Source organism: Heterodontus francisci, chromosome 1 (assembly GCF_036365525.1).
Source record: "Heterodontus francisci isolate sHetFra1 chromosome 1, sHetFra1.hap1, whole genome shotgun sequence".
NCBI lineage: Eukaryota > Metazoa > Chordata > Chondrichthyes > Heterodontiformes > Heterodontidae > Heterodontus > Heterodontus francisci.
The window spans coordinates 126461900-126481455 of NC_090371.1; the positions used below are offsets into that span (position 1 = coordinate 126461900).

A 19556-nucleotide genomic window follows, 5' to 3' on the forward strand; every position below is an offset into this window, starting at 1 on the left:
CGTTTTTTGAGGATGTTACTAACAATTGATAAAGGGGAGTCGGTGGACGTGGTATACCTGGATTTTCAGAAGGCTTTTGATAAAGTCCCCCACAGGAGGTTGGTTAGCAAAATAGAGCACATGGGATAGGAGGTAATATACTGGCATGGATTAAGGATTGGTTAACAGGCAGAAAGCAGAGAGTAGGAATAAATGGGTCATTCTCACGTTGGCAGGCAGTGACCAGTGGAGTACCACAGGGATCAGTGCTTGAGCCCCAGCTGTTCACAATATATATCAATGATTTGGATGTGGAGACCAAATGTAGTATTTCCAATTTTGCGGATGACACAAAACTAAGTGGGAATGTGTGTTGTGAGGAGGATGCAAAGCAGCTTCAAGGGGATTTGGACAGACTTAGTGAACAGAACGTGGCAGATGGAATATAATGTGGAAAAATGTGAGGTTATCCACTTTGGTAGGAGGCATAGATGTGCAGAGTATTTCTTAAATGGGAAGAGATTAGAAAATGTAGATGTATGAAGGGACCTGGGTGTCCTTGTCAATAGGTCACTGAAAGCTAACATGCAGGTGCAGCAAGCAATTAAGGCAGCTAATGGTATATTAGCCTTTATTGCAAGAGGATTTGAGTACAGGAGTAGTGAAGTCTTGCTTCAATTGTATAGAACCTTGGTTAGACCGCACTTGGAGTACTGTGTGCAGTTTTGGTCCCCTTACCTTAAGAAGGATATTATTGCCATAGAGGGAGTGCAATGAAGGTTCACCAGACTTGTTCCCAGGATGGCAGGACTGTCCTCTGAAGAGAGAATAGGGAAACTGGACCTGTATTCTCTAGAGTTTCGAAGAATGAGAGGTGATCTCATTGAAACCTTCAAAATACTTAAAGGGATAGACAGGGTAGATGGAGCTGAGATGTTTCCCCTGGTTGGGGAGTCTAGAACCAGAGGACACAATTTCAAAATAAGGGGGAAGCCACTTAGGACCAAGATGAGGAGAAATTTCTTTACTCAGAGGGTTGTGAATCTTTGGAACTCTTTACCCCAGAGGGCTGTGGAAGCTCAGTCATTGAGTAGGTTTAAAGCAGAGATTGACAGATTTCTAAATACAAATGACATAAGGGGATATGAGGATAGTGCGGGAAAAAGGCATTGAAGTGGATGATTAGCCATGATCGTATTGAATGGCGGGGCATGCTCGATGGGCTGAATGGCCTACTCCTGCTCCTGTGTTCCTAATTAGATTTGGTGCCCTTAAATCAGTGAAGTGCTTAAACTCATCCATGATTTGTGTAAGCAGACTTAGATTAGAAAATTTAGTTTCAGTTCTGATGAAAGATCACAGACCTGAAATGTTAGCTGTTTCTCTCTCCATGGGTGCTGCCAGACTTGCTGCGTATTTCCACCACTTTCTGTTTTTATTTTAGATTTCAAAGTTTTGGTTTTGCTTGTCTTTTAGAACTCTACTTGATGAATTGGCCATAGTGCAATTGAGGGTGTTTGAGTAGAAGTTTGAGTTTAAATGTGCTCTTGTGATTTGATTTGTGGTGTGTGTGTATGTGTTTTCCCCAGACTTGATGGGCTAAATGACCTCATTTTGTGCTGTAACTGTCTATGATTCCCAAGTGTTGGTTAGTGTTGGGTGGGAAACGTCACTTTGCCTTGCGTGATATTTGCACGTGTGAAGTCACTGGGATGGTGATCAGGAATAGGAACCTTGACTGACTTTCTCTTTCACCCACTCCATATTCTAGGAATGCTGAAGCCATTTATAATGGCCTTTACCTTAACTGAAACCCACTAACTCAGGATGGAAGGCAAATGATCCTGGGGCTTTCCTGATGTGAACTGTGTATTTGTAAACTGTGCAGTGCACTTAACAACCATTGTTTCTGTTTAAGAAAACTTGAAGGGAGTGGAGTTTGCCTGTGTGGAGTTTGCAAGTTCTCCCTGTGTCTGCGTGGGTTTCCTCCGGGTGCTCCGGTTTCCTCCCACAAGCCAAAGACTTGCAGGTTGATAGGTAAATTGGCCATTAGCAATTGCTCCTAGTATAGGTAGGTGGTAGGGAAATATAGGGACAGGTGGGGATGTGGTAGGAATATGGAATTAGTGTAGGATTAGTATAAGTGGGTGGTTGATGGTCGGCACAGACTCGGTGGGCCGAAGGGCCTGTTTCAGTGCTGTATCTCTTAAAAAAAAGGTTTCTGCACTAAGAATTTAGTCAATTGCACCATAGCTGTGAAAAGTTAAAAAGCTTGACAGTGTAGATTAGTCAAACTGAAAGAAAATTGAATATGAAAAAAGGGTATTACACAATTCATCCATTCAAAGATTGCTTCGTAAATATTAATATATGCAATTTCCATAACAAGAGGTTATGATATGAGTCATACATGACTGGCTCAGATAAGAACCAGTTGAATCCCATCCTTGAGTTTTTTTTTTAATATCATAAATGAACTTGATGCTCCTGGAATCCATTATTTTGAAGCAGACAAACTCAACAAAATGGAATATTGCCAGTTCTATTTCTGAGGGCATCTGCAGAAATACAACACCATAATTTTGGGCTTCTCTTTTCTGCCAAAACCACCCACTATTTCAGGCTCCCTCTGGAAAGCAAAATTAACCCCCAGCCCATTGTCACGTCTAATAAGTGTGAGGATCTTGTTACGATTGAGACAATCCATTCTGTTGCCTCCTCCCCTCCTCCTTGCCCACTAAGCCAAACCTTCCTTCAGGCTTCCTCCAGCCCTAACCCACATTCTTCTCTAGTTTCTCCCCTTCTGTCAAGCCTTCTTTGAGCGTATCTCTACAATTCTTGCTCACTTGACGCCAATTCTATTAAACTGTTGACCACCCAACATCTCTTCCTGGCTTCCATGTTAGCTGACATTGTAAATGGTTCTGCTCCTTATGCTGTCCCCCATCAACATAGACACCACCTGCTCACAAAAATTCCTCAACCCTTCCGTTCTTGCAAACTATTTCCAACGCTCCACTCCCCAGTCCATGCCTATCTTTTCCACTGCTCCATATTTGAACCTCTCAGGTCAGGTTTATATCCCGGTCATAGCACTGAATAGCTTCTCTTTCCATTCCTGCAGTTGCCTCTAAAGTTTCCCAAGGATCTTTCCTTGGATCCCTCCTCTTCCCCATTTGCATGCTGCCTCTTGACAACATCATCTAAAGACACGGCCAGGTCCCCTTGCACATTGATTCCGAGCTCTTTTTTCTCTACCATCTCTTTTGATCCTACTACTGCTTCTGTACTGTCAAACATACTTGTCTGTCATCTAGTCTTCGATGAGTCACTATTACTTCCCATTGGGAAGATTGAAGCCATCATCTTTGGTCCTTGCCACAGTGCCTTTGCAACCAATGCCATCCTCCTTCCCAGGCCCTGTCACAGGTTGAATCAGACTGTTAACATCCTCAGCTTCCTGTTTGATCCCCAGCTGAATTTCTAATCCCTTATCCTCTCCATCACAAAGACAGTCTACTCCTATTTCCTTAGTATCTCCCAACTCTGCTCCTGACTGAACCCTCATCCATGCGCTTGTCACCTCCAGACTTTACTGTTGCAATGCTTTCTCAGCTGGCCTTCCACCCTGCCTGAAGTTCAGCTCATCCAAAGCCCTGCTGCTCAGTTACGATCCTGCATCAAGGACTGCTGATGCAGTGCTCCTGTATTTTCTGATCTACATTGACTCCAAACCCCCAACACTTCCAGTTGAAAGCTCTCGTCCTTGTGTTTAAATCCCTTCATAGCCGCCGCCTTCTCTATCTTGTAAACCTCCTCCAACACCACAGCCTCCTTCAAACAGTCTGTTTCTCTGACTCTGGCCTCTTGTGCATCTATTCTTCCCCCCGCCTCCCCCACTCCCGCCCCCGCCATTTCACCCCACCATTCAGTAGTGCCATCCGCCAACAGTTCTGTGGAATTTCCTCCCTAACTAAACCTTTCTGCCTCTTCACATCCATCTATTTCTTCAAGACTCTACTTAAAACCCACCTCTTTTACCAAGCTTTTGGTCACGTTGACTCCTTTGATTCAACGTCCATTTTTGTCTGATTACGCCTCTGAGGAATACTTCAGTGCGCTAAAGGCAGTATATGAATGCAAGTTACTCTTGTATGATTTTGTCCACCAAGCCATCACAGGTGCCAGGATGAATTTCTTAAGCACAATCCCCATCATAGGGATTCAAGGTGATGCTACACATTCTTAAGAGAAGAAAAAAGGTAACTTAAAGTTGGTGCAAATCTTGGTGCAAATAAATTGGATGAGAACTACGCTTCCAAGCTTCTTCTTCTTAAATTCAAAGAATCTAAAAGATGAATTATATTTTTTCAAGTTAAACTATAACAAGGAAACAACATTCCAACTAGGCTTGGGATGCATGTTGTAAAGGTTCTGGGTGGTTCTGAACCTTGCTTGGGTTCTCGGACAAGACAAAACAGTTGGCAGACAGTAGTTCTGGTGCAACAAATTAAAAGGATTTATTAAGTAACAATGTTATACTTAACCAGGCAATTGTTTACAAGTCACCCACGGCCTTTACTGTCTGGAGCAGCTTGAACACAGGTCAATGCTAGTTCTGGTCTTCTTACTACTTCCTCCTTTGAAACTGTGTGCCAAGGGCTACTGGGCATAGTCTTTTAACCCTTTCTAGGAGGTTTACACCCCTAACCAGATGACCCTCCCCAGTTCTTTTGGTCTCAAGTGCATGTGTTCACTTTCTCATTGGTTTCTTAAAGTGACAGACACCTAGGGCAGTGCTATCCATTAAATGGTACCTTTATTCTGTAGAGATAACAGATCAAATGTCTTACATGAATTAGAGTCATGTGATTTCCAGGAATCCTGCTCATCACTGTGACTGAGGAGACTACATGATTTCCAGGAATCTGAACTCTGAGGAGATCATGTGGTTTGCAGGAAAAGGCCTGCACATCTAATGTTCTTATAAATGAAATTATGAAGGACGAATAATGTTTTTAACCATGACAAAAGTAAGATGGTAAATTACATAATCTCAAAACCAGTACAAAACTAAAAGCTGGTTCATATAACAACTAGGGTGCATAACAATGTATATAAAATATATAACTAGAGTGTATAAAAATATAGTTGTATAAAAATATGGCAGCAAGATTTCAAAATACACTTGATACATGGATAAGTTATTTGGAACCTAGTTCATATTCTTAAAATATTACATTTAGTACGATTCTCAAAGCTAACAGAATACGTAACTGAAAGATGTCCACAATTATTTCACATTTCAATAATGTGATAGTAACGTCTTTTAATAAGTTCTTTATACATGTTTGGGTGATGGTTGAAGTATATTTTTATCAGTTTTTTTTAGTGTTGAAGCCTGTGTAAACTGAACAGAGCACGTATGTAATTAGAAACTGTGGAATATTATCTTTCCAATGATAATCACTCTACTTAAAGATTTATAAGAAAGAACTTGCATTTGTATCATGCTTTGACGTTCTCAGGACTTCCCAAAATGCTTCATAGCCAATGAAGTACTTTGCACTGTCGTCAGTATAGGTCCGAATTTGGATGTGTACACTTCTGCAGTAGATCTTTCAGTTTCTTCACTGTAATGTAATAACTCCATTTCATTTTAGGAGTTGGGAATAAATATGGGATATAACATTGTTGAAAAATATTTACGTAAGAAATGGACACAAAAGTGACATGTTTTAGCTCAGTAAAATAATTATGCTTTAAACAAAATTACCCAAGACCAGATCAGCACACTTTTCATAAAGCTTAAATCTTGAAATGGTTTTATGTGATTTTATTAACACTGCCAACTGAAGTTTCTATATTGTGTTTTGGCTACGTGTTCCTGAATGGTGTGCCCCAAGGTTTCTAATTTGCATTACTGTTGTGGATATTCAACACACTGGTGTTGAAATAGTTGGTTAAATGTTGTACCCGCCTGAAGTGGGGGTGGGAAGTGATGTGTCGTATTTGTCTAAGACAGAAGAAGAACAGGAGACACTGTAGGTTGAAGTAGAATAAAGGTGTGATAAAGTTGCTACTTCAGGCACAGTTTGTCCCTCTCCTGGGCAGTCTGATCTATTAGAACATAGAACATAGAACAGTACAGCACAGTACAGGCCCTTCGGCCCACGATGTTGTGCCGAACCTTTAACCTACTCTAAGATCAAACTAACTACCTACCCTTCATTCTACTATCATCCATGTACCTATCCAACAGTCGCTTAAATGCCCCTAATGTATCTGCTTCTACCACCACTGCTGGCAGCGCATTCCACGCACCCACCACTCTCTGTGTAAAGAACCTACCTCTGACATCTCCCCGAAACCTTCCTCCAATCACCTTAAAATTATGCCCCCTGGTGATGGCCCTTTCCACCCTGGGAAAAAGTCTCTGATTATCCACTCTATCTATGCCTCTCATCATCTTGTACCCCTCTATCAAGTCACCTCTCATCCTTCTTCGCTCCAATGAGAAAAGCCCTAGCTCCCTCAATCTTTCTTCGTAGGACATGCCCTCCAGTCCAGGCAGCATCCTGGTAAATCTCCTCTGCACCCTCTCTAAAGCTTCCACATCCTTCCTATAATGAGGCGACCAGAACTGAACACAATATTCCAAGTGTGGTCGAACCAGGGCCTTATAGAGCTGCAGCATAACCTCGCGGCTCTTAAACTCAATCCCCCTGTTAATGAAAGCCAACACACCATACGCCTTCTTAACAACCCTATCAACTTGGGTGGCAACTTTGAGCGATCTATGGACATGGACCCCAAGATCCCTCTGTTCCTCCACACTACCAAGAATCCTGTCTTTAAGCCTGTATTCCGCATTCAAATTTGACCTTCCAAAATGAATCACTTCACACTTTTCCAGGTTGAACTCCATCTGCCACTTCTCAGCCCAGCTCTGCATCCTGTCAATGTCCCGTTGCAACCTACAACAGCCTTCCACACTATACACAACTCCAGCAACCTTCTTGTCATCGGAAAACTTGCTAACCCAGCCTTCCACTTCCTCATCCAAGTCATTTATAAAAATCACAAAAAGCAGAGGTCCCAGAACAGATCCTTGTGGAACACCACTGGTCACCGAGCTCCAAGCTGAGTACTTTCCATCCACTACCACCCTCTGACTTCTATGGGCCAGCCAATTTTGTATCCAGACAGCCAACGTTCCCTGAATCCCATGCCTCCTTACTTTCTGAATGAGCCTACCATGGAGAACCTTATCAAACGCCTTGTTAAAATCCATATACACCACATCCACTGCTCTTCCTTCATCAATGTGTTTTGTCACATCTTCAAAGAATTCAATAAGGCTTGTGAGGCATGACCTGCCCCTCACAAAGCCATAATAATAAAAGCAAAATACTGCGGATGCTGGAAATCGATGGGTTCCGATGAAGGGTCACTGACCTGAAACGTTAACTCTGCTTCTCTTTCCACAGATGCTGCCAGACCTGCTGAGTGGTTCCAGCATTTCTTGTTTTTATTTCAGATTTCCAGCATCCGCAGTATTTTGCTTTTATTTTAGTGTTTAATTCACTGCCACTTCTCTTCCAGGAATGCCTACCTTGAAGAAGTTCTGCTCTTCTCTCTGACGGGATTTTCGTTTTGTCTCTTTTACCTTGTTCACCTTCATTGCTTTCTATTTCCCTCCTGGTGTTTGATAAGGTATCTACCAAAACTCGTTTTCACAGCCACATCTCCTTCCTCAGTGACTGTCTCCGGCTCCGACTTATTCCACGTGGATTCCAACTGCAGTTTCACCCATCATGCTTTGAAACCACCCAGGATCACCGGTATCTCCGAGAAATACAACGTTCCTCGGACTGCTATTCTCGCTGCATCCTGAGATCCACACTCAGTGCTGGTGCTATGCGCCACCACATGCACACACTGGACCTCTCTCTCCAGCAGCACCGCCTCACCTTATCTCAGAGCTGTTCTACTCCACAGTTTCATTTCATCATACGTCTCATCCGACGCATTAACAAAAAACTTTTTTTCTTCCTTTCAGGTGTTAAGGAACGCAAGCTCCAGCAGCTGATGGGGACTAATGCCCCTCCAGATCCTCCGTCCGCTTCACTTCCCTCTGACCCCACCCCTTCTGATCTGACCCCTTGCCGTGTGTTCACTATACCCTCTGACCTCCCCCTCTGATGTTGAGCATTCTGTACTCGGCAAAGGTCTCAGTTTTATACCATTACGCCCCCACCTCAGTGAACTTCGCGCTCGGCATGACGTTGAGCTCTTCTTCCGTCACCTCATAAAGCCATGCTGACTGTCTCTAATCAAACCATGCTTTTCCAAATAATCATAAATCCTGTCTCTCAGAATCCTCTCCAATAATTTGCCCACTACCGATGTAAGACTGACTGGTCTATAATTCCCAGGGTTATCCTGATTCCCTTTCTTGAACAAGGGAACAACATTTGCCACCCTCCAATCATCCGGTACTACTCCAGTGGACAGTGAAGACGCAAAGATCATCGCCAAAGGCGCAGCAATCTCTTCCCTCGCTTCCCGTAATATCCTTGGGTATATCCCGTCTGGCCCCAGGGACTTATCTGTCCTCATAACATTCAAAATTTCCAGCACATCCTCCCTCTTAACCTCAACCTGTTTGAGCATATCAGCCTGTTCCACGCTGTCCTCACAAACGACCAGGTCCCTCTCACTAGTGAATACTGAAGCAAAGTATTCATTTAGGACCTCCCCTACCTCCTCCGACTCCAGGCACAAGTTCCCTCCACTATCCCTGATCGGCCCTACCCTCACTCTGGCCATCCTCTTGTTCCTCACATAAGTGTAGAACGCCTTGGGATTTTCCTTAATCCTACCCGTCAAGACTTTTTGATGTCCCCTTCTAGCTCTCCTAAGTCCATTCTTCAGTTCCTTCCTGGCTACCTTGTAACCCTCTAGAGCCCTCTGATCCTTGCTTCCTCAACCTTAAGTAAGCTTCCTTCTTCCTCTTGACTAGCTGTTCCACATCTCTTGTCATCCAAGGTTCCTTCACCCTACCATCCCTTCCCTGCCTCATCGGGACAAACCTATCCAGCAGTCGCAGCAAGTGCTCCCTAAACAACCTCAACATTTCTGTCGTGATTTAACAAAAGTGGACTGGAAACAGTTACTTGAAGATAAATCAGTGTCAGAGCAGTGGGAAGCAAAGGGGAGATTCAGGGGTCCAGAGTAAACATGTTCCCATAAAGAAAAAGGTAGGGCGGCCAAATCCCCTTGATGTCAAGGAGCTTACAGGCTATGACAAGGCAGAAAATGAAAGCTTATGCCAGACACCGAGAACTCAATACTACAGAAAGCTGAGGGGAGTATAGAAAGTGGAGGAGTGAAATCAAAAAGGAAATTAGGAAAGCAAAGACAGGGCATGAAAGAATATTACCAAATAAAATGGAGTACCCAAAGATGTTTTATCAATACATTAAGAGTAAGAGGATAACTAAAAAAAAGCGTCGGGGCCATAAAAGACCAAAATGGTAACCAATGTGTGGAGATGGAAGACGTGGGTATGGCTCTTAATAAATACTTTGCATCTGTCTTCAGAAAAGAGGACGACTATGCAGACACTGTAGTTATGGAAGAGGAGTGTGAAGTATTGAATTTGATAAACATAGGGAGAGAGGACTTATTACGGCATTTAGCATCTTTGGAAGTGGATAAATCACCAGCGCCAGATGAAATGTACCCCAGGCTGTTAAAAGAAGCCAGGGAGAAAATAGCAGAAGATCTGACCATCATTTTCCAGTCCTCACTGGATACAGGTGTGGTGTCAGAGGATTGGAGGTCTGCTAACATTGTACCTGTTGAACAGGCAGAGAGTGCAGAGAGTCTGTGAGGAAGGTTAGACAGTTGACAGGGCAAAGTTGCAGCCAGTATGATGGGTTGAAGTGTGTCTATTTTAACGCAAGAAGTGTCAGGAATAAGGGTGATGAACTTGGAGCATGGATCAGTACTTGGAGCTACGATGTTGTGGCCATTACGGAGACGTGGATATCACAGGGGCAGGAATGGATGTTGGATGTTCCGGGGTTTAGATGTTTCAAAAGGAATAGGGAGGGAGGTAAAAGAGGTGGGGGAGTGGCATTGTTAATCAGGGATAGTATCACAGCTGCAGAAAGGGAGGTCGTCGAGGAGGGTTTGTCTACTGAGTCATTATGGGTGGAAGTCAGAAACAGGAAAGGAGCAGTCACATTGTTGGGAGTTTTCTATAGACTCCCCAATAGCAACAGAGACATGGAGGAACAGATTGGGAGGCAGATTTTGGAAAGGTGCAGAAGTAACAGGGTTGTTGTCATGTGTGACTTCAACTTCCCTAATATTGATTGGAACCTCCTTAGTGTAAATAGTTTGGATGGAGCAGTTTTTGTCAGGTGTGTCCAGGAAGGTTTCCTGACTCAATATGTAGATAGGCCGACTAGAGGGGAGACTATGTTGGACTTGGTGCTTGGCAACGAACCAGGCCAGGTGGCAGATCTCTCAGTGGTAGAGCATTTCGGTGATAGTGATCGCAACTCCCTGACCTTTACTATAGTCATGGAGAGGGACAGGAGCAGACAGGGCTGGGTTTGCCGTTGTCGTTTCTAGTGCCGAGGTCAATCCCAGGTGGTCTGTCCAGTTTCATTCTGTTTTATTGATTTCATAGTGGTTAGATTCAACTGAGTGGCTTGCTCGGTCATTTCAAGGGCATGTAAGAGTCAACCACATTACTGTGGGTCTGGAGTCACATATAGGCCAAACCAGGTAAGGACAGCAGATTTCCTTCCCTAAAGGACATTAGTATAGGTTGCTGGATGTGTGGCATAATTGGAGGCTGGGGTGTAGGCAGGTTCTGAGAGGGACCATGTTGCTGTGGATGATGTGCAGGTGAGCATAGTTGCTGCAGAGTCAAACCAGCTTGCAGATGGGAAGGAATGAAAATGGAGTTTATCTCTGCCTTCCTAGACTCCCAATTTGGTTGCCCTAATCATTTTATGTATGTGAATGTCTGAGGAGGTCTCCTTGTCCTTGTTGAACTCCTTTGGTCTCCTGTGAAATGGTTGCCCCTTTCATTGGACGAATGGCCTCAGTTCCTATTTGGGTCTGAAAGGTTGGCAATCACCAATGGGATCAGACATGTCACTTGTATTTTGCACCAGTGTTGCTTCCTTGGGTATCCCCTGCACACCAGCTTTACTTTGTCCTAGTTTGTCTGCAGGCGAGATTTCACTCAAACCATCTAGGGTCTCAGTTTTCTCCGCTGGTCCAGTCTCTTCCCACCTACATCCGTGACTCTTCTGACGCCCTACGTCATTTTGACAATTTCCAGTTTCCTGGTCCCAACCGCCTCCTCTTCACTATGGACGTCCAATCGCTTTACACCTCCATCCCCCACCAGGATGGTTTGAGGGCTCTCCACTTCTTCCTGGAACAGAGGCCCAACCAGTCCCCACCCACCACCACCCTCCTCCGCCTGGCTGAACTTGTTCTCACATTGAACAACTTCTCCTTCAACTCCACGCACTTCCTTCAAATAAAAGGTGTTGCTATGGGTACCCGCATGGGTCCTAGTTATGCCTGTCTTTTTGTGGGATATTTCGAGCATTCTTTGTTCCAGTCCTACTCAGGCCCCCTCCCCCAACTCTTTTTCTGGTACATTGATGACTGTATCGGTGCCGTTTCCTGCTCCCGCCCCGAACTGGAAAACTTTATCAACTTTGCTTCCAATTTCCACCCTTCTCTCACCTTTACATGGTTCATCTCTGACACTTCCCTTCCCTTCCTCGACTTCTCTGTCTCCATCTCTGGGGATAGGTTGTCTACTAATATCCATTATAAGCCCACCGACTCCCACAGCTACCTCGACTACACTTCTTCACACCCTACCTCCTGTAAGGACTCCATTCCATTCTCCCAGTTTCTCCGTCTTCGACGCATCTGCTCTGATGATGCTGCCTTCCATGACGGTGCTTCTGGTATGACCTCCTTTTTCCTCAACCGAGGATTCCCCTCCACTGTTGCTGACAGTGCCCTCAACCGTATCCGGCCCATTTCCCATACCTCTGCCTTCAACCCTTCCCCTCCCTCCCAGAACCGTGACAGGGTTCCCCTTGTCCTCACTTTCCACTCCATCAGCCTCCATATCCAAAGGATCATCCTCCGCCATTTCCGCCACCTCCAGCGTGATGCCACTACCAAACGCATCTTCCCCTCCCTTCCCCTGTCAGCATTCCGAAGGGATCGTTCCCTCCGCGACACCCTGGTCCACTCCTCCATTACCCCACCACCTCGTCCCCGTCCCATAGCAGCTTCCCCTGCAATCGCAGGAGGTGTAATACCTGCCCATTTACCTCCTCTCTCCTCACTATCCCAGGCCCCAAACACTCCTTTCAGGTGAAGCAGCGATTTACTTGTACTTCTTTCAATGTCTTATACTGTATTCGCTGCACACAATGTGGTCTCCTCTACATTGGGGAGACCAAGCGCAGACCGGGTGACCGCTTTGTGGAACACCTCCGCTCAGTCCGCAAGCAGGACCTTGAGCTTCCGGTTGCTTGCCATTTCAACACTCCCCCCTGCTCTCATGCTCACATCTCTGTCCTGGGATTGCTGCAATGTTCCAGTGAACATCAATGCAAGCTCGAGGAACAGCATCTCATCTACCGATTAGGCACACTACAGCCTGTGGGACTGAACATTGAGTTCAATAATTTCAGAGCATGACAGCCCCCCATTTTACTTTCATTTTTAGTTTTTTCTTTTTTCTTTTTTACATTTTTTACAACCTTTTTTTGCATTTATTTCATTTCATCTTAGTTTGTTCAGTTTGCTTACCTACTGTTTTTTTCATGTTTGCACTTGCTGCTGTTCAATATTCAGTCCGTTAACACCTTATCTGTACTAATGCTTTGTCTTTCAACACACCATTAACATATTGTTTGCCTTTGCTCAATGACCTTTTGGTCAGCTATGTGGCCTTGTCCAATCTACACCTTCTCCTTTGTTATTTCTTGTCCCACCCCCACCTCACTTGCTTATAACCTGTGACATTTTTAATACTTGTCAGTTCCGAAGAAGGGTCACTGACCCGAAACGTTAACTCTGCTTCTCTTTCCACAGATGCTGCCAGATCTGCTGAGTGGTTCCAGCATTTCTTGTTTTTATTTCAGATTTCCAGCATCCGCAGTATTTTGCTTTTATTTTAGGGTCTCAGATATCTCTTCGGTGATGCGGTCTGGGCCTGAAGGTTCAATTTCCTCCACCTGTTTTTCATCTCAGATGGTACTCTCTTTCTGACTCAGTGCAAAGGAGTCATAATTCATCATCTGGATAGACTTTCTGTCTGGTTCTTTGCATTTGGCTGGTTGTCGAGCTGGAGTCTTTTCCATAGGTGGCTTGTAGCTTTCGTTAAAAGGTAAACAGTCACATGGAAGTAGCATATTTCTGTGTAGAACTTTAACACCTCCCTTGCCATGTTCTACTTTACTTCATAAACTGGCATTGACTTTTCCTTTTGCGAGATTACCTGATGAATTGCATCCTGCCAGTTTGAATGCAGCTTGACGTGTCCTCCAGAAAGAACGATGTTTTTGACCAACACGCGATCTGGACTAAGCGGAACACTTGGAACGTTCTTATCATAATGCTTTTAGCCTCTTGCAGATGATTTTGCTACGTTACGAGTTGCTGTCTTGCACGCCTGATGCAACTGCTATCTCCACTTGTGTGCGCATTCTTTGTGGCTGACTGCGGCTGACCCATCCTCTGCATCATGAAGACTAGACCCATGTCCACGGGTAGCCTTGGTGACCTACAAAATGGAATGGAGAGTAACTAGTAGCAGCACAACCTTGTTGACATGGTCTTTCCATCTGAACTTCTTGTGAGCATATAGAGTATGAAGCATCCCCAACAGTGTCCTGTTAAAGTGCTCTACTTGACGATTACCCTCTGGTTTGTACGCTGTTGTGTGGGATTTTCAGATTTTGGAGTTGGTTCATAGGATCACAGGAAATAGGAGCAGGAGTCGGTCATTTGGCCCATCAAGCCTGCTCCGCCATTCAAACAGATCATGGCTGATCATCTACCTCTGCACCATTTTTCCCCACTATCCCCATATCCCTTGATGTCGTTGGTATTCAGAAATCTATCGATTTCTGTCTTGAACATGCTCAATGATTGAGCTTCCACAGCCCTCTAGGATAGACAATTCCACAGATTCACCACCCTCTAAGTAAAGAAATTCCTCTTCATCTCAGCCTTAAATGGCCTGCCCCATATTTTGAGACAGTGTTGCCTTGTTCTAGACTCAGCAGCCAGAGGAAACATCCTATCCATATCTAACCTGTCATGCCCTTTAAGAATTTTGTAAGTTTCAATGAGATCACCTCTCATTCTTGGAAACGCTAGAGAATACAGGCCCAGTTTCTGCAATCTCTCCTCAAAAAACAATCAAAGAACAAGAACAACGAACAGTACAGCACAGGACAGTCGGCCCTCCAAGCCTGCGCCGATCTTGATGCCTGCCTAAACTAAAACCTTCTGCACTTCCGGGGACCGTATCCCTCTATTCCCATCCTATTCATGTATTTGTCAAGATGCCTCTTAAACGTCATTATCGTACCTGCCTCCACCATCTCCCCCGGCAGCAAATTCCAGGCACTCACCACCCTTTGTGTAAAGAACTTGCCTCGCACATCCCCTCTAAACTTTGCCCCTCTCACCTTAAACCTATGTCCCCTAGTAACTGACTCTTCCACCCTGGGAAAAAGCTTCTGAATATCCACTCTGTCTATGCTGCTCATAACTTTGTTAACCTCTATCATATCGCCCCTCCACCTCCGTTGTTCCAGTGAAAACAATCCGAGTTTATCCAACCTCTCCTCATAGCTAATGCCCTCCAGACCAGGCAACATCCTGGTAAACCTCTTCTGTACCCTCTCCTAAGCCTCCACGTCCTTCTGGTAGTGTGGCAACCAGAATTGCACGCAATATTCTGAATGTGGCCTGACTAAAGTTCTGTACAGCTGCAGTATGACTTGCCTATTTTTATACTCTATGCCCCGACCAATGAAGGCAAGCATGCCGTATGCCTTCTTGACTACCTTATCCACCTGTGTTGCCACTTTCAGTGACCAGTGGACCTGTACGCCCAGATCTCTCTGCCCGTCAATACTCCTCAGGGTTCTGCCATTTACTGTATACTTCCCACCTGTATTAGATCTTCCAAAATGCATTACCTCACATTTGTCCAGATTAAACTCCATCTGCCATTTCTCCACCCAAGTCTCCAACCGATCTATATCCTGCTGTATCCTCTGACAATCTTCATCACTATCCGCAACTCCACCAACCTTTGTGTCGTCCGTAAATTTACTAATCAGACCAGCTCCAAATCATTTATAAATACTACAAACAGCTAAGGTCCCAGCACTGATCCCTGCGGAACACCACTAGTCACAGCCCTCCATTCAGAAAAGCACCCTTCCACTGCTACCCTCTGTCTTCTATGACCGAGCCAGTTCTGTATCCATCTTGCCAGCTCACCTCTGATCCCGTGTGACTTCACCTTTTGTACCAGTCTGCCATGAGGGACCTTGTCAAAGACTTTACTGAAGTCCATATAGACAACATCCACTGCCCTTCCTTCATCAATCATCTTCGTCACTTCCTCAAAAAACTCAATCAAGTTAGTGAGACACAACCTCCCCTTCACAAAATCATGCTGCCTCTCGCTAATAAGTTCATTTGTTTCCAAATGTGAGTACATCCTGTCCTGAAGAATCCTCTCTAATAATTTCCCTACCACTTAAGTAAGGCTCACTGGCCTATAATTTCCTGGATTATCCTTGTTACCTTTATTAGACAAAGGAACAACATTGACTATTCTCCAATCCTCTGGGACCTCACCTGTAGCCAATGAGGATACAAAGATTTCTGTCAAGGCCCCAGTAATTTCTTCCCTTGCCTCCCTCAGTATTCTGGGGTAGATCCCATCAGGCCCTGGGGACTTATCTACCTTAATGCTTTGCAAGATGCCCAATACCTCCTCCTTTTTGATAACGACATGACCCAGACTATCTACACTCCCTTCCCTAGGCTCATCATCCACCAAGTCCTTCTCTTTGGTGAATACTGATGCAAAGTACTCATTTAGTAGCTCACCCATTTCCTCTGGCTCCACACATAGAGTCCCTTCTCTGTCCTTGAGCAGGCCAACCCTTTCCCTGGTTACCCTCTTGCTCTTTATATACGTATAAAAAGCCTTGGGATTCTCCTTAATCCTGTTTGCCAATGACTTTTCATGACCCCATTGGAATTGTCGTCTAGAGGTAACAAGGAATGAATGAGGGTTTCAGCAGCAAATGAGCTGAGACAGGGGCAAAGTTTGGTGATGTTATGGAGGTGGAAATAGGCAGTCTTGGTGATGGCATGAATATGAGGTTGAAAGCTCATCTCCGGATCAAATGTTGCGACCAGACTTGCTTAATCTCAGACTGTTGCCAGATGGAGTCGGTAGCAAGAGAATGGAGTTTGGAGCAGAGACCAAAAACAGGGCTTCAGTCTTCCCAATATTTAATTGAAGGAAATTTTGGCTCGTAGAATCATGGAAAGTTTACGGCGCAGAAACAGGTCACTTGGCCTATCTTTTTTCCCCCGCCCAAAAACGAGCCACCGAGTTTAATCCCACTTTCCAGCATTTGGTCCGTATTCCCTGCAGGTTATGGCACTTGAGGTGCATATCCAGACACCTTTTAAATGAGTTGAGGGTTTCTGCCTCTACTACCCTTTCAGGCAGTGAGTTCGAGACCCCCCACTACCCTCTGGTGAAAACTTTTTTTCCTCATCTCCCCTCTAATCTTAATACCAATCACTTTTTATCTCTGCCCTAGTCACTGACCTCTCTGTTAAGGTAAATAGGCCCTTCACATCCATTCCATTCAGACTCCTCACAATTTTGTACATTTCAATCAGGTCTCCCCTCAGCCTTCTCTATTCGAAGGAGAGCAACCCCAGCCTATCCAATTTTTCTTCACAGTTGCATTTTTCCAGTCCCGGCAACATCCTTGTAAATCTCCTCTGTAGTGCAATTACATCCTTTCTGTAATAAGGTGATACCATTACTGAGACTAGCTTTCAATTCCAGATTTTTTATTAATTAATTGAATTTAAATTCCATCAGCTGCTGTGATAGGTTTTGAACCCGTCTCCCCAGGGCATACACCTGGGCCTCTGGATTACTAGTCCAGTGACATTGCCACTACGCCATAGCCTTGCTGATGATTTATGGTTGATGTCTCTACTGTTTCACACATATAATAAGTGACCTGATTGAGAAACTGAATGTAAATTGTTTTTGCAAATGATACCAAATGAGGAGGGCTGTTGAATTCATTGATCCTCCCAAGAATTGAGAAAGTGAACCGGAAGTCCATTCATGGGCAGAGCAGTGGCAGATGGAGATCACTAAGGAGAAGTGTTTAATACTGCACATTGAAAGAAACAATGGGTGACAAATTCTCTGAACTCTTGTTGAAATAATTTAGGGTGAAGTTAAAAGGTTTCTTGGAATACGAGTGAACTTGGTACTTAATAGTTTGACCCTGTAAAGCAGCAATTAACAAAGCAAATATAATAAATTATGCTGAGAAATCACTGGAGTGTAAGTTGGAGGATGCTTAATCACACCATTGCCTCTGCATCCAATGTTGTCATTTCCATATGTGTGCACTTCCAGCAGCAGTCACTGGGTAGCTGCCTGGTGCAGTAATCGCAACCAATTTCCCCCTCGTAAATCCAGGGCCAGTGAAGCCAACTGTTAGAAGTCATGCTCCTGTCCTGTGATCAACTAACTCAGGGCAGGCTCGGATAGAACCTGAAACCTTGCTAGGCTTTGGAGGTAATTGCTGCATCTTGGAGCACAGATAGGAAGGTGCGAGGGGGTGATTGCTGGGTGTGGGACCAGTGATGGTGGAGGGGGGATGGGAGTTTGCTGGTTGTGTGGGAACTTTGCGAGGGAGGTGGGGCATATTGTTGCTGGGCATGGGCACACCAGGAGTGGGTAGTGGGATACTGTTGATTAAAGTACTTGGGTTCCAGGTCTGATTGCTATCTGGGTGTTCTCTTCCTATCCTTGCCCCCGATTCCTTTTCTGGAAGGCCTAGTGATGATCAGATCAGACCTGACTGTGATGCAATCTGCAGTCGAATAGCCCATTGTAGCTCACTTACAAGCTTCATAGGTTGAAAATCGACCACTTAAGGCCTCTCGAGGACCAAGCCTCGAAGCCCCAGGGAAACTTGACACTTTAATGGAGGAGTGTGATGATGTTTGACTTGCTGTTGGTATTTGTTTATAATATTCTCGCGGGAGATTTCCCAGGGTGATTTTCCAGGGCAGGTGGAAAGGTAAGGAAAGAAAGGGTATGGCAGAAGTACAAGTAGCTGCTGTGGAGTGAGAGCAGAGGACAGACAAAGGCACAGGTGATTGTGAGGGTGTGACTCAGTGGTTCCTTGGATGGCGAAGAAGGGATTTTTAAAATGATTAATTGAGCAGTGATTTCGGGAACCTTAATTACAAAAAATAAAGCTAAGTATTTATTTTAAATAATATAGGTTTCTGTAGGCCAATGCTAGAAAACCTCCTTGATGGGTAAGGACTTGCATTTATATATATATGCTGACCTCAGGTTGTCCCAAATGCTTTACGACTAACGAATATAAGTGACCAGTATAAGCTGTTTGACACCAAAAATCCCACTGGTTCATTTATGCCATTTAAGAAAAGAAACCTGCAGTCTTTATCTGGTTGGGCCTGTATGTTACTCCAGTCCAATGACAATGCAGTTGCCTCTTAACTGTCCTCCGAGATGGCCTACCAAGCCTTTCATTTGTTAGGGGTAGCAAATAGATGCATTTATATAGTGACATGTCTCTGAAATATCACAAAGTGGTTTGCATACAATTACTTTCACCGTTGCACAACGTGATGCCGATTCCTGATTGTACACCAACCTTGCGAGTGATGCCCGCATTCTGAGAATGAATAATGTAAAGTAAATCCTCCTGTGTTACAAATGGATTCCAAGCCGGCTGTGAGGATTGCTGGGTGCCAGCCTCAGTATTGATTGTAAAAGCACTAAAGGACTACTGGAGACTCAAAGTTGGGTTGGGGCTCAAGGCAGGCAACAGTGATGGGTGGGGTGGGATCATACATTTTGTTGTTTCATGTCAATAAACATGGATATTTTCAGCTCAGAGATTGTTTATTTATGTGCTATTTGTGTTTTGCAGGTGATTAGCTCTATGAGCTCAGTAGCAGAACACTGCCTTCCCTCTCTACTTCGCACCTTGTTTGACTGGTACAGGCGGCAGAATGGAACAGAAGATGAATCCTATGAATATAGGCCGCGGTCAAGTACAAAATCAAAAGGGTAATTTATATTTCTTTATTTTGAAAAATAGGAAAAATAAAGCAAACCATAATTGCTTAATAATCCGTTACATATATTGCTAAATGTTTAATGCAGGCATACTCCA

At 44.4% G+C, this 19556-nt stretch overlaps 1 protein-coding gene across 12 annotated transcripts in view; it reads left to right on the forward strand.

Annotated features, from left to right (window-relative positions):
• The window catches only part of fryl (furry homolog, like), a 655772-nt gene that overhangs the window by 261717 nt on the left and 374499 nt on the right, over nt 1-19556 (forward strand). For all 12 annotated transcript variants that reach the window (XM_068035582.1, XM_068035639.1, XM_068035630.1 and 9 more), the window contains one exon: nt 19311-19450. In XM_068035582.1, the coding sequence (XP_067891683.1) occupies nt 19311-19450 (140 nt within the window). The remainder of the gene's footprint in view (nt 1-19310; nt 19451-19556) is intronic.